This window comes from Ctenopharyngodon idella, chromosome 12 (assembly GCF_019924925.1).
Source record: "Ctenopharyngodon idella isolate HZGC_01 chromosome 12, HZGC01, whole genome shotgun sequence".
NCBI lineage: Eukaryota > Metazoa > Chordata > Actinopteri > Cypriniformes > Xenocyprididae > Ctenopharyngodon > Ctenopharyngodon idella.
The window spans coordinates 4,089,414-4,104,329 of NC_067231.1; the positions used below are offsets into that span (position 1 = coordinate 4,089,414).

General features: G+C 35.7%; 1 protein-coding gene across 1 annotated transcript; it reads right to left on the minus strand.

Moving 5' to 3' along the window:
* Positions 1 to 212: 212 nt before the first annotated feature.
* On the minus strand, positions 213 to 12,935 carry irf3 (interferon regulatory factor 3). Its single transcript, XM_051914094.1, has 11 exons — positions 12,724 to 12,935; positions 12,212 to 12,420; positions 7,216 to 7,393; positions 7,094 to 7,119; positions 6,935 to 6,971; positions 6,747 to 6,812; positions 5,176 to 5,466; positions 4,982 to 5,081; positions 4,615 to 4,880; positions 2,708 to 2,832; positions 213 to 1,307 (listed from the first exon to the last, which is right to left on the minus strand). Exons 2-11 carry the CDS (start codon positions 12,374 to 12,376, stop codon positions 1,185 to 1,187), a joined length of 1,377 nt encoding a protein of 458 aa, XP_051770054.1. The 5' UTR covers positions 12,377 to 12,420; positions 12,724 to 12,935; the 3' UTR covers positions 213 to 1,184.
* Between the last annotated feature and the right edge of the window lie 1,981 nt (positions 12,936 to 14,916).

Genomic DNA, 14,916 nt, shown 5'->3' on the forward strand with positions numbered 1-14,916 from the left:
TTATAGCTCCACCCACAGTGAAATCTCATTGGTGCAAAATCCCTCCCACATAGTTGAATGTTAAACCGATGTGTGAACCAGTTTGATCAATTCATTGAAAAGAACATACTCAAATGATTCACACACAAATCTGATCCCATGGCTTATCAATAAATATTGTAGAACAAAGCATAACTAGAAAAAAGTGTATTCATTATAGAAATATTCTCAACTTTTCTGTGACTTTTAAAATTTTATTAATTTGCATGATTTCTCCAAGCTTAGAAAACACAAGACATTTCCAGGTTTTACATGACTGGAAACCATGATACTAAGGGCACATTTACACAACATCGATGTACAAAAAACTGAAATATTGTCTTTTACATTTTTGTGCGAAGATGACAATTTTATCAAAATGATCCCGATTCACACGGATCCACGAAGACGACTAAAAAATCTGTATTCTGCTGCCAGGCCAGTAGTTGGCGATGTCACTTTGTAAAGAAACTCTACGCGCCTATAGACTGAACATGTAATACTCATGCGCATGACGTCACTGTTTTCACAAATTTACATTTGTGTAGTTTACAGGAAGGTGATAATGGTATAGTTCTCAAAAACTTGCACTTTGAAACCCTTTTTTAAAAGTTTTCATTTTCAGGCCCCCAAAACGCAGTTGTCGTGTAAATTAAAGGCCAAAACGCATAAAAAGTTTTCAGTTTTTAGTCGAAACTGGTGTTGTGTAAATGGCCTCTAAGTGTAAACCTCTTTATACCCAGTTCAAGTCCGTTGAAAAAACAAAATAAGAAGAAATTAACATTTCATGTTCAGTTCAGATTGAAGATCTAATTGAAGAACATATTGTGAAAAGACATCATTTAATCTGACAATACTGTGTTATGAGAACTTTAGTAGTGTAAAAAACACTCTTTTTTAGCATTTTTGAAATGATTTTTTCTTGTTCTTTTAAGTATAGCACACAACTTATATGAAATCCTCCAATTTAAAATTACGACTCCCCTTGTAAACTTGTATTTTTTTCTACCGTATCACTTATTATTCTTTTGTACCATTACCGAAATTCTGCCCAGCAATATAACCTCCACACACTTTGAATAAATACAGTTAACCATTGAGTCACCACTAAGTAAACTGTTTAAGAAGTAATTTCAGTCCATTTTCAGTCGAGTCTTTCCACTTGGTCACTTGGTGTCACACAACTCCATCATTTGCTCCAGAGAGAGCTGTAGCTCCACCGACTGCAGTGAAGACGCCCCATTTGCAACAGCCATCATCTTAAAATACTCCAGTGAAGTCAGAATAACCTAACCAAACGAGAGAGAGAGAGAATGGGAAAGATATAAATAAGTCTTGATACATCATTTCTTATTTTATATACTCTGACAAAAAAAAAAAAAAATCACACTATTGGTGACTTTGAATACAAATAAATCAATAAGCCACAAGAGGCATTACATTACAGTGACTCAACAGGTAAGGTGTGTTCTTAAGCACAATAAGAAGCAGAATGCCTCCCTGCAACATATGGCTTTGAGTGACTAGTCACGTGTAGAAAATGGCGATAACCACAATATGATGAAAGACAGCCATGTTCAATAAATCGGTGAATTTCTCAACCCTATAATGACTGACATATTAAATAATATGTCTTTAGGTCAGGACTCTTATCACACATGTGAAGTTTGGGGCAGATCGGACATTGTATGCCTGACTTACAACAACTTCCTGTTTCATGGTGAAACATCAGACACGCCACGGACACGCCCTTCAGTGAAAACTCAAGATCTTTACAATTTAACGTTGCAAAAGCCTTTAGATTAGACTGACGAAATATGATGTTGATCTGATTAAAGCTGTAGGAGGAATTAATCACAGGGTAAAACATGACTTTTCCTGTTGCCCCCAGGTGGCGCTATGACTGTAACTGAATATTGGCATGTATATGTCTTCAGGCCAAGACTCTAATAAAACATGTAAAGTTTGGGGCAGATCGGACATTGTATACCTGAGTTACAACAATTTCCTGTCTCATGGCGAAACATCAAATTTTCAGTGAAGAGTCAAGATCTTCATAATTTAACGTCGCAAAAGCCTTTAGATTAGACTGACTAAATATGATGTTGATCTGATTAAAGCTCTAGGTGGAGTTCGTTAAAGTACAACGTCTGGAAATGGCAAAAACATCTCACTTCCTGTTGGGTTTTCAGATTTTGCTCCCAGGACTTTTTTGTAGGTATTGGGCTGTTAAATGTGTCTACCCAATTTCTTACTTGTACGTGAAAGGTAGTGCGAAGGGCGCTTAAATGAATTTTTGAAGGTGGCGCTATCGAGCCATTTTGCCACACCTTATTTTGAAACCCATATCAGATGTAAATTTTCACCACTTCTGATGCGTGTGCAAAGTATCATGGGTTTTCGAGCATGTTTAGGCCCTCAAAAATTCAATTCATTTCAGAGAAGAAGAAGAATTGACTGAGCAATTCCAATAGGGTCCTCACACCATCGGTGCTCGGGCCCTAAAAAGACACATGAACCACGGCCTGAAAGGGGACATTTTTATACAAAAAGCCAGTTAAAATTCTAAACTATCAATCAGATGACAGAAGGCATGTGTGTTTTTCAGTTTTGATCATGTTGATAATTTAGAGGCTTTAGAGATTTGCTTCAGAAAAATAAGACAACAAATGATTTGCCCAATACTAACCTCTATCATGATGAGTTTCTTCTCCCATGGTTTCATTTTGGGGTCTGGCCACTTCTCTCCCAGAAAGAAGTAAAGAGAGTAAGAAGGAGATTCGCTGCTTGTCTGCTGCATAAACTCCATCAAACCTAATGGAATGACATCATCAGACATCCAGTACATGATCCAAGGGATATAGAAGAATCACCTTATTATTTGCAGCCACCAAAGATCAAGCATACATTACCATATACATTATTTTAATTTAAATATTGATTAAATAATAAATTGACTTCTAAAGGCACTTTTTGTAATGTCTATTCAATGATTTATCGCCTGTAACATTTTCTCGTCTGGCTTTTTTCAGCAAATATTGCAATTATTGTGATTAATCTGATTAATAATCAGCATATAATTACAATTTCTAATCAATTAACAGGGCTTGTATAAACGTCTAATGCCAGGTACGCGTTGCATGATTTTCAAAGTCGTCGGATCGCTGTTCTTTCTCACACTACACGACTGTCTGGGGTAGTGTTTTCAAAATATCTATAAAGTATCTATACTGAAATATCTGAAACGATTCCAATACTGCTTTTCTGCAGTATCGATACAACGATAGCAGCTGCATGTTCTCGCTCTCCTCTTCGACAGCGAATTGACACACACCCGTCTCCTCTCACTCACACCAAAAGCATGCTCAACTCGCGAGTACCAAATTGAGTTCTTTTCGTGGCTTATTGCATTTAAATGGTCAAATACACACAAAATTACGTCAAAATGCCCGTCTTGGCGAGTATTCAGGTAAACACAGTAGCCCTCAGTTATGAAACGAATGTACGGCCGTTTCCACAAAACTTGGCATTTATCAATATGGACATGAACAGTGGCTATGATCAAATCTCACGTCAGGTCTCAGCTTGTGTATGCAAGTTTTTGAGTTAAATAATTAACAGATTAACAAAAAAAAAAAAAAAACTGAGCAACAAGTAGTATAAGCTACACTCATTTTTGTGACACTCTAATGCATAATTTTTTTTTAAATTTCATTAAATCCAACCGATCGCGCAAGTGCCTCGCGCACACACAACATATCAGTTCTAGCGTTGCTAACTTGACATTTCACCCATTCATCATCAAACTAAAATGCAGTCAACCAAACATAAATGTTACACTGCTCAATTTAAATGGTCCACTGTAAAGTCAGCATTAGATTGATAAATGAGGCCCGGTCAGTTTTGAAACAATCGTATATTGGATCCGTGCATTAGGTCCTAAGGTATTGATACATGGGGCAACTTTTTGAGCAATGTTGCCGAGCAATGTTGCTTGGGAACTTTCACATTGAGAATGGGCAACAAATTTTGATCTAAAGTATCCAGATAGAAATCTGTTACCCATTCTCAATGGGAAAGTCCCTCAAAATGTTGCCCTGTGTATCATCACCTTTAAAGTGACAGCAGCCTAATATTCCTCCTGCTGTCTGTCATGTTAATCAAAGGACAAAAGACAAAAAGAAAATCACTCACTGCTCTTGACTGAATAACTTTTGTAACTTTACTTGTAAGCATTAATCTGTATTTAATTAACTTTATTTAATTTCTGTAGTATTTCTTACCTTAATACTACTGTTAGACCCACCTGAAAAACCTAAAGCTGTTTTAGATCTTTATTCTATTGTATTTATTTGTGCTATAGTTGGCAATTTGTTTATTTGTTCTTATTTTATTACTGACTGTTTACTTGTCTTTTTTTAATCGCCAACAACTCTGTCTTAGTGTACAAATTATGTTTCACAGCCAAACACATGCGAAAAGTGATACAGGAAATAATGTAAGATTCTTTTGTAAGAACTACTGCTCGGGCATTTGTCAGTGCATGAAAATCGCGGCCAAAATCATGCAGCGTGTAAATGGTATAATATAATTCACCTGATATATAATTTCTGAAGAAGTAGACGGGTTCAGGTGTGTTTTTGGAGAGCTCTCTGGCCGTTTGGCTTTGTTCATGTTTGCATAGACCCCAGTAGATCCTGCTGGATCCCCAGCGGTGGCCATAAACCACACTATCCAATCTCCTGATCTCCAGACCGCCCAGATTTTCCAGAATATCATTCGTATGCTTGGCCTGGATCTGATCCAGGATATCTTCTGGACAAGGTAGTTTCACCACTGGTAGATCAGCACTGGACTCATCCCTATGGGAGTAAAGGGTAAACTGTTAAGTATTCACCTATATGAAACACGATCCAATGGTGCTAATTCAAAGATCAGTAAATTAAGTACAAAAAAAACCAACATGTTTCCCTGATACATCAGTCTGAATCCAGCATCATTCTCCACCAACTGTTCCAACACCATCTTCCCTTTGTAATAAACCTTAATCTGGAAAAATGTCTCTGTAAAGGAAATGAACAAATAGAAATAAAGCTGTGTGAGTAAATAAACACCAGTAATTTATGTAAGTATGTCATGGTCTTGAGTTCTGCCTACCCAGTTTTGGTTCAGGAACTGCAGCCTGATCACCTTCACCATGTGGTTGACACACCACCGGCTGCTGATATGCTGGAGAATGATGATTCACAGCCGTCGTCCCCTCAGTGGGTGAAATCTGCCCCAAACCACCAACAGCACCCCCAGCTGAAGAGAAGGGTCCGTCAGTGTCCACATTTTGAAAATGGGTCATCTGAGTAAACTGGGGTTCTGTGCATGGATTCATTTCTTGGAGGAGTCCTTGTTCCTCAATCCCCAAATAGAACTGATCTGGATTCCAAACTTCATAGACTGAAACATATTACACACATTACCGGTCAAAAGTTCTTGAAAGAAGTCTCTTCTGCTCACCAAGGCTGCATTTATTTGATAAAAATACTGTAAGAACAGTAACATTGTGAAATAATTTTACAATTTAAAATAGCTGTTTTCTATTGTAATATATTTTAAAATGTAATTTATTCCTGTGATCAAAGCTGAATTTTCAGCATCATTACTCCAGTCTTCAGTGTCACATGATTCTTCAGAAATCATTCTATTACGCTGATTTGCTGCTCAAGAAACATTTCTTATCATTTTCAATGTTGATAACAGTTTTGCTGCTTAATATTTGTGTGGAAAACTTGATACTCCTACAATAGTATCCTCTTATGAAAAAGAAGTGTGCTTAATTGTATTAAATGTGCACTTGTAGTGTGCTTCGAAGCTTAAATGAAATAAAAAGCCAATTAAGTGTGTTTAAAGAGAGTATACTATGACTTGTCACACATGTAAAGTACATTATAGGATCCTGTGACACTGAAGACTGAAGAAATGATGGTGACGTAATAAGCCTTGTCATCACAGAATATATTACATTTTTAAAATATATTCAAACTAGAATAAACAGTTATTTTAAATTATATTATAAAACGGTTAGTTCCTGTCTTTGATTCTGATTAGTCAATAGCTGTTTTATTCACGATAAAACACGGCTATGATCGCTTCACCCAACGGTTCTGTGTTTCACTACACAACACCCTTAGCAAACACTCTTAGCAATATAAACTGTTTGTTCTCAATTGATATTGTTCATTGAAGCTTCCTGTATTATGTAGAAGAGTGTTGTGAGAAAGAGATCGAGTGAGCGAGTTTATTACCATTTTCCTATGTTCATAATAAAAAAATCTGTTTAAATGTCCGATGTATTAACTTGTCCTTTTAACAGTTAAGGGGTTTTCCCATGACTGACAGCGCTGTCACAACATTACTGTTTTTACTATATTTTTTACAGGTTTTTTTTATTAAATAATCGCAGCCTTGGTGAGAATAAGAGACTTCTTTCAAAACAATATTAACAATGACAAATATTTTGTCAACAATATTAACAATAATAATACTCTGTGTGTGTGTGTGTGTGTGTGTGTGTGTGTGGCTAACAAATTTTTTTTAAATCATATTATAATAAATATACTGTATAAAATATTATCCAATCATACAGACTACAGAAACTCAAATGGCTAAACTATATAGCTAGTCCACATCATATTGTGCTTTGTGCTACAGGCTCCTAAAATGAAAATACATTCTACCTTGTAAGGGACTTTCCTGCAGGTTTAGTCCAGTGAAATGTCCCTCTAAACCTTGGGGTGGGTTTGCTAAAAAAGAGAAGATCAGAGTAGACAAATGAGATATAAAAGTAAAACATAACGTCATCAGGATTAAAGGCCTCAGTAATATATAATAAATGCATGGCTCCGTATAAAAAAAAAATACTTACTAGAGAACACGTTTTCCTCCTCCACATCTGGAGAGAACTAAAAATGGAAAACAAATTTCCCAAGTCAGTTTGTGTATGTTTTATCTGATGCCACAGGTTGTCTATTTGGATGTGCTTTTTATAAAACCAGACAAGCACAGAATAAATGTGATTACTCACATCGGTCTCTTGAGACCCTTCCGATCCTGAAGGTGGTGAAGATAAAAAAACAAAAAAAAACAAATACTAAGTTTATAATAGTTCAATGAACAATCTTCTTAATGGAATGTAATGTTTCTTACCTGCAGAAAGACCTTCAGATGGAAACTGATACACTTTATGCGGATTAGCAGCATCGTTCTTGTTGTCAAATATCATCTTGAAGCCTTTAGCACGAAGAGCGCTACGGAAGTTTCTCTTCCAAACAGAGTGGTCTCCATTTATCCTGCCGTCTCCAGCAGCGCTAGTCTGAGCCCATGCCTGACCAAAATAAAGATATTAGAAGAAAAGTAATATTGTACTCTTCTTGTTTTTGTTAAAAAGAAGTGTGCTTAATTGTATTAAATGTGCACTTGTAGTGTGCTTCAAATTTTACATGAAATAAGAGACTACTTAAGTGTGCTTAAAGAGAATGTTAATTGCAGCAGACTACAGTTTGAATTTTTTTTTTAAAGGGGTGGTTGATTATGATTTCACTTTTTTAACTTTAGTTAGTATGTAATGTTGCTGTTTGAGCACAAACAACATCTGCAAAGTTAGGATGCTCAAAGTTCAAAGCAAAGAGAGATATTTTCTTTTAAAGAATTCTCTGTTTAAGGACTACAACAAACAGCTGGTGGGGACTACAACAAGCTTCTTCCTGGGTTGGTGACATCACTAACCCTAAAATTGACATAAACCCCGCCCCCAAGAACACGCAACAAAGGGGTGAGGCTATGTTATTGCAATACAGTATGTAACACAAATGCAATAGCATGTCATAAAAGCAAGATGGCAACATTAGTTAAAACCGTAATTAAACTAAATTATACCTGTTCTATCTTCATGCAGCATATATTCTCTGGCTCTGTAGGCATTTTACAACAGTTCCCACAAGAGCAATTTATAGATTATCATGACAGAATATGCTAAACAATGACTTTAAGATATCCCACATCAGCTACATAAATTAAGCAACTAACCATTCAGAAACGTCCTGCATTCTACATGTTGTCACTTCTTCTTGAGTCTCTCCATCATTGTCCGACTCCAGTTTGAATATGAAAGGCTGAACACTTTCTGACATTTTCAGTGAGTCTTTGGCGCTGCTAACACTATGTGCTAACACAAGCTCTTAAAACCCCGCCCTCTGCTTAGGAGCAGCAGCTCATTTGCATTTAAAGGGACACACACAAAAACGGAGAGTTTTTGCTCACCCTCAAAAAGTGACAAATTTAACATGCTATAAAAAATTATCTGTGGGGTATTTTGAGCTAAAACTTCACATACTTATATTAGACAGCAACTTGTCCTTTGAAAATCATATTTCATATGTTACAAAAACAGCCTTCTTCCACCTCAGAAACATTGCTAAGATACGGAATATGTTATCTGTTTCTGATGCAGAAAAGTTAGTTCATGCTTTCATGACGTCTAGACTAGATTACTGTAATGCATTACTAGCTGGTTGTCCTGCTTCCTCAATAAACAAGCTACAATCGGTACAAAATGCAGCTGCTAGAGTTCTTACCAGGTCAAGAAAATATGATCATATAACACCAATTTTATCATCTCTTCACTGGTTACCTATTAAGTTCCGTATCGATTATAAAGTACTGCTAATGACCTATAAGGCTCTAAATGGTTTAGCTCCTGTGTACTTAACCGATCTTTTATCGCCCTACAATCCTTCACGCTCTTTAAGATCACAAAACTCTGGACTTCTGGTTGTACCTAGGATAGCTAAGTCCTCTAAAGGAGGGAGAGCGTTTTCACATTTGGCTCCTAAACTCTGGAATAGCCTTCCTGATAATGTTCGGGGCTCAGACTCGCTCACCCAGTTTAAATCTAGATTAAAGACACATCTCTTTAGCCAAGCATTCACATAATGCATCTCATATCAGATCAATTGCAAATGACTATCTTTGCTTAATGTTATGAACAGCAGCTATGCTAATTATTCTCCATTTGCTTTTCTGTTTTACCTCGGGACGCCCGTCCCGAGGTGACTAGAGAGTACATCAGTTTCAGTTTGGATCCAGCCTCTTAAGAAAACCTCAGATGACTAAAACTTTTGAAGAGACAGCGCCAACTCCTGCGAGGACTTCAGAAGATGCAACATCTGGATCAACACGCACATTCGCAAATTTCTATATATCCTAATTATTGTTAATATGTAATTCATTTTTCCAGGAGCTCTTTGCTTCTACCTTCAATTAAATTGCTAACAGTGATTGTATATTAATCGCCTAAATTATTACATTATTAGCTAACTGCAGTCTCCAAATTGTAATGTTGACATGCATTCTCTGTAAAGCTGCTTTGAAACGATATGTATTGTGAAAAGCGCTATACAAATAAATGTGAATTGAATTGAATTGAACATACACACTCTGGGGACATCAGAGACTTATTTTACATCTTGTAAAAATGCCATTATATGACCCTTTTAAAATTCGGTTTGAATGAATCATTCAATGACTCACTCATGAAGACTTCACTTGTCTCATTACTGGATGAATCAGTGATTTGAACGAATCTCTTGGATGAATGATTCAATGAGAAATACATTTTTTTGTAACAATCACTTGTCGCCATGTTTTTTGTAACAATCATGGGTCTAATGTTATTTCATGCATTCTGACTTATTTACACTGTTAAAGAGTTGCATTCTCATGCTAAACATGGCCAAAGATTCAAAACACGAGTTGGACGTATGACGGAGTATTTCTGTGCCAAATACACTACTTCTGGTTTCAGATATGTTTCGGAAAGTTTTTTTCGAGTATGGCCCTGTATCATGTAATAAAGGGCGGAATTCCTTGTATGGGCACTTCTCCCTGATAAGCGTGCACACACACACCACCCAGAGCAAGAGCACGCCCATCAACGTGCGGGTTACGCACGCCAAGAGATTTTTCAACAAGAGATTTTTCAACATTGTCACCATAGAAGTGTGTTTTTGGTTGTGAGGGAAAGATAACCTTTTTCAGCTTCCCAAAGAACCCAGCATTAAGGGAACAGTGGATGAAGTTTGTTTTTCCGGGGCAGCAATGGAGTTGTGCATGTATGTTTGTTTGTTCCCGGAATTTTAGTGACAAACATTTTGTAAACAAGTCCCAGTTCGGCGCTGGATTTGCAGATCGCGGGCGGTGAGTAAAACTGCATCAAATGTCTGTTTCGTTGGCAATCGAAGCACAAGTGCATATAATGTAAACAACACGAACGTTTTTGTTCCCTTTTTATTTATCATGATGTTGCAGCTTGCAGATGATCTCTACGCAAAAGCTGTGCGCGCTCGTGACTCTTTAGCTCTGCCCACGGCAGGCACGCCTCCAGGAGCTCGGCTTTTTTCGAAAAGAGTCGGTACAGCGTATCCATCTTTTATAAATATGATAAAACTAAAGACTTTTCTGAGATATGAAGGATGCAATACTACTCTATAGGTACTCAAGATTAACATGAGATTGGCAGAAACTGTGTGTGTTATGTACCCTTTAAGTTAATTTCAAAAGGTGATTTACTCTATTTTGATCGCTACCGTAGCATCAGTGTTTATATCCAAACTATAAACTTTTATCCCAGCACTTCTGTGATCATTTGAATTATTGTAACACAGAAATACAGTAACACAGTCTGGATGAAAAGACTGTTTGTGAAGCTGTTTCATAGCTATAACCTACATAACATGACAACTGCTCTCTCTGGCTCAGCGGCAGCACCAACACAGATTCGAATGTTCGCTGTGGTCGTACTTGTCAAAGGTTTAAAGGGTTAGTTCACCCAAAAATGAAAATTCTGTCATTAATTACTCACCCTCATGTCGTTCCACACCTGTAAGACCTTCGTTCATCTTCAGAACACAAATTAAGACATTTTTGATGAAATACGAGAGGTATACGACTCGTCCATAGACAGCAATATAATCAATAATCAGTATAATCACTTTCAAGGTCCAGAAAGGTACTAAAGACATCGTTAAAACAGTCGACCTGACTGCAGTGGTTCAACCTTAATGTTATGAAGTGACGAGAATACTTTTTGTGTGCAAAAACAAAACAAAAATAATGACTTTATTCAACAATCTCTTCTCTTCCCTGTCATTATCCTTACGAAGGTGCCGCAGTAAGCACAGTGAAGGCTTCCGTGTTTATGTTCGAACGCCGGCTCAGTATTGGCCAAAGCTGATCACATGAGCAGCACGAAAATATCTTAATTTGTGTTCCAAAGATGAATGAAGGTCTTACGGCTGTGGAACGACATGATGGTGAGTAGTTATTAACATAATTTTCATTTTTTAGTGAACTAACCCTTTAACAGACAGCGAATCATTGTCATTTAGGAATGAGATTGCGTGGGTGTTTGAATCGAGATCACAATCTTTTAACGATTAATTGTGCAGCTCTAGTACACATTCAACACACTTAAGTACACTTTTAAAAAGGTGCTCTTTGTAATAATGTCAAATTAACAGTTTTACTTTAAAGACGTTTGTCACACATGTAGCCTAAAGTACTTGATTATAATTGTAACTGTAGTGCGTTATATAATATTAGCCTACATTTAAAGTTAATGTTTTAAATGTACTAAGTTGCAACTTCATAATTACAAATATGTAATTACAAATATACACAACATGCTGTTAAACTCCCTATAAATAATTGCATTTAATATAAATGTAAACTATAGTACATTTTCATTTAATTGTAAATAACATACAATTAAAGGGATAGTTCACCCAAAAATGAAAATTCTGTCATCATTTACTCACCCTCAAGTTGTTCTAAAACTGTATGAGTTTCTTTCTTCAACACAAATGAAGATATTTTGAATAATGTCGGTAACCAAACAGTTGATGGACCCCATTAACATCCACAGTATGGAACAAAACAATACTATGGAAGTCAATTTGGCCCATCAACTGTTTGGTTACCGACATTCTTCAAAATATCTTGAATAACAACTTGAGGGTGATTAAATGACAGAATTTGACAGACCTATCCCTTTAAGTACCTTGGAGTATCATGTAAACACCATGGCACATAAATATGGTACCTTGATAATGGATCTTTAATAATAGCAAATAATGCATATTATCACCTTGAATATGAGGACATCATCACTGTTGGAGTCCTGTCTCAAAGCATGCTTCCAGGGAATGCTAAACTGCTGAAGTTCTTCATTGGTCCAACACACTCCAGGATATCTTCCACTTTGGATTTGTTGGCACAACCAGGGCACGAAGAGCGGTTTTGGATGGGTCATGATGTTGCAAACAGACTACACAACACACTAAACCATCAATGTACCTGCACAAACAGAAGAACAGCAAATCATGCTGAAATATCCTTACATTCATTTACAAACTCTCAAAACTTTATTTTCATAAATAACCTAAAATACAGTAAAACCTAAAACACCTTTCTTCTAATGTCAGTGTTTACTTGAACTTACTGAAAGTATAAACATTTGCTTACATATCGCCGTGGACATTTTAATTTGAAATATGACATATCTTAGGACGACATTCTGTATAATGAACAATGTGATCATATAATAAACCACAAGTAGCTACAATAACAAAAACACCGTGGCTTTTAGTTGTCACTTACCGTGTAACATCGACAGTGTTCTGTGGCCTCTTGTATTTCTCAGCGAACTCTTCAGATGTCAGGACTGTGAGACAGGATCGCTTCAGTACTGCGTTAACACCCGACTTTATTCAACAGACTGTGCCTTTAGATCACCTGTTGAACATTACTCGGGAAATCCATGTCAGTTTCGATTTCCCATTTTTGACGTCATTGTATACGTCGTCCAGGAGTGTTTTCCCTTCGATGACCACTAGATGGCGTAAACGACCATCAAAAAGAAAATATCTGTTATTTGCGCTGTTTAATAAGAGTATTAACACAATAGGTTTGAACAACGTGAAAATCAATAACGACAAATATATCCTCCTGAGACCCAGGCATAGACCTTTGTCCTCTGGAGAGGACATTATATTTCAGAGAATTTCTCTGAGACCATATGTCACATGTTTCAGTCTGGATGTAAAAAAATAAAATAAAAAATATTCAGGTCTTTTCAGAGATACCAAATGTTTGGAGGTTTCACCATGACAACTCCCTCTCTTTGGTCTTTAAAAATGACTGACATTGATTTATTGACCGAATTTAGCACTCTTGTGGAAATGATAATATTTTTTTATTATTTAAATCTGACAAATTTTCAAATTGCTTGTCGTTACATGTCCTCTGTAGAAGACACTAGGACTTTGTGTGTGTTTATCAGGCATTTTGGGGACACAAATTAATAGGGAATAATATATATATATATATATATATATATATGAAAAGTTATTACTCCCATTATTACACTTCTATTATTACATGTTGTCCCCAAAACACATTAATAAATGTCTGTATCAGTACACCTATCAGACATATTAATATTTATTTTAGAGGGCATTTTGTTTAGAGCTGAGCTTTCATTCTGTAATCACCTAATAATCCTTTCATCTATCTGATGAAATGCACAAAGATTTGGACACAGCTACTCCTTATTAATATTAAGAATTATCATCAAAATTGTGAGCAAAAATGTTAAACCAATCAAAAACTTTTTAATCTGTCATAAAACACTAATAATTGTATACAAAACCAAGAATGCATGCATGTCTTTTTACATTTTTAGGGTCACGGGAAATAGAGGGAATGTACTTTTTGACTGCATATCCAAGTAATTTGTATACATTGTAGGTCAATTTGTAATTTCTCGTTATACACTACCGGGTCAAAAGTTTGGAATCTGTAAGATTTTTAATGTTTTTAAAAGAAGTTTCGTCTGCTCACTAAGGCTGCATGTATTTAATTAAAAATACAGTAAAACAGTAATGTTGTGAAATATTATTACAATTTAAAATAACTGTTTTCTGTTTGAATATATTTTATAAAGTAATTTATTCCTGTGATCAAAGCTGAATTTTCAGCATCAGTCTTCAGTGTCACATGATCCTTCAGAAATCATTCTAATATGCAGATTGATGCTCAAGAAACATTTATTGTGTACAATTGTACAAAATATTTGTGTACATTTTTTTTTCCAGGATTCTTTGATGAAGAGAAAGTTCAAAAGAACAGCATTTATTCTTATTGTTATCTTTTGTAACATTATGTCTTTACTGTCACTTTTGATCGATTTAATGCATCCTTGCTGAATAAAAGTATTAATTTCTTTAATTTCTTTTCAAAAAAATAAAAATTCTTACTGACCCCAAACTTTTGAACAGTAGTGTATAATGTTACAAAAGTTTTGTATTTCAGATAAATGCTGTTCTTTTGAACTTTCTATTCATCAAGGAATCCTGAGGAAAAAAAAAAAAAAAAAAACTGTTTAACATTGATAATAATAAGAAATGTTTCTTGAGCAGCAAATCAGCATATTAGAATGATTTCTGAAGGGTCATGTGACACTGAAGCCTGGAGTAATGATGCTGAAAATTCAGCTTTGATCACAGGATTAAATTACATTTTAAAATATATTCAAACAGAAAACAGTTATTTTAAATTGTAATAATATTTCACAATATTACTGTTTTTACTGTGTTTTTAATTAAATAAATGCAGCCTTGGTGAGCAGATGAAACTTCTTTTAAAAAAACATTAAAAATCTTACCGATTCCAAACTTTTGACCGGTAGTGTATTTTCTGAAAATATCCCAAATAATTTTGGACCATTTATCATAGGCTAGGCATTTTTACTTTTCCAAAAAGTTCCAGGCTGGAAATACCCTGCTGCAAACT

What these genes read in the sequence shown, in the direction of transcription:
- irf3 (XM_051914094.1), bottom strand. Translation starts at nt 12,376, where the DNA reads ATGACCCATCCAAAACCGCTCTTCGTGCCCTGGTTGTGCCAACAAATC. An exon ending in GCAGGAAAGTCCCTTACAAG is followed by an intron (nt 5,467 to 6,746) that starts GTAGAATGTATT and finishes AATATGTTTCAG; the next exon opens with TCTATGAAGTTTGGAATCCA. An exon ending in CTGATGTATCAGGGAAACAT is followed by an intron (nt 4,881 to 4,981) that starts GTTGGTTTTTTT and finishes TTACTCCCATAG; the next exon opens with GGATGAGTCCAGTGCTGATC.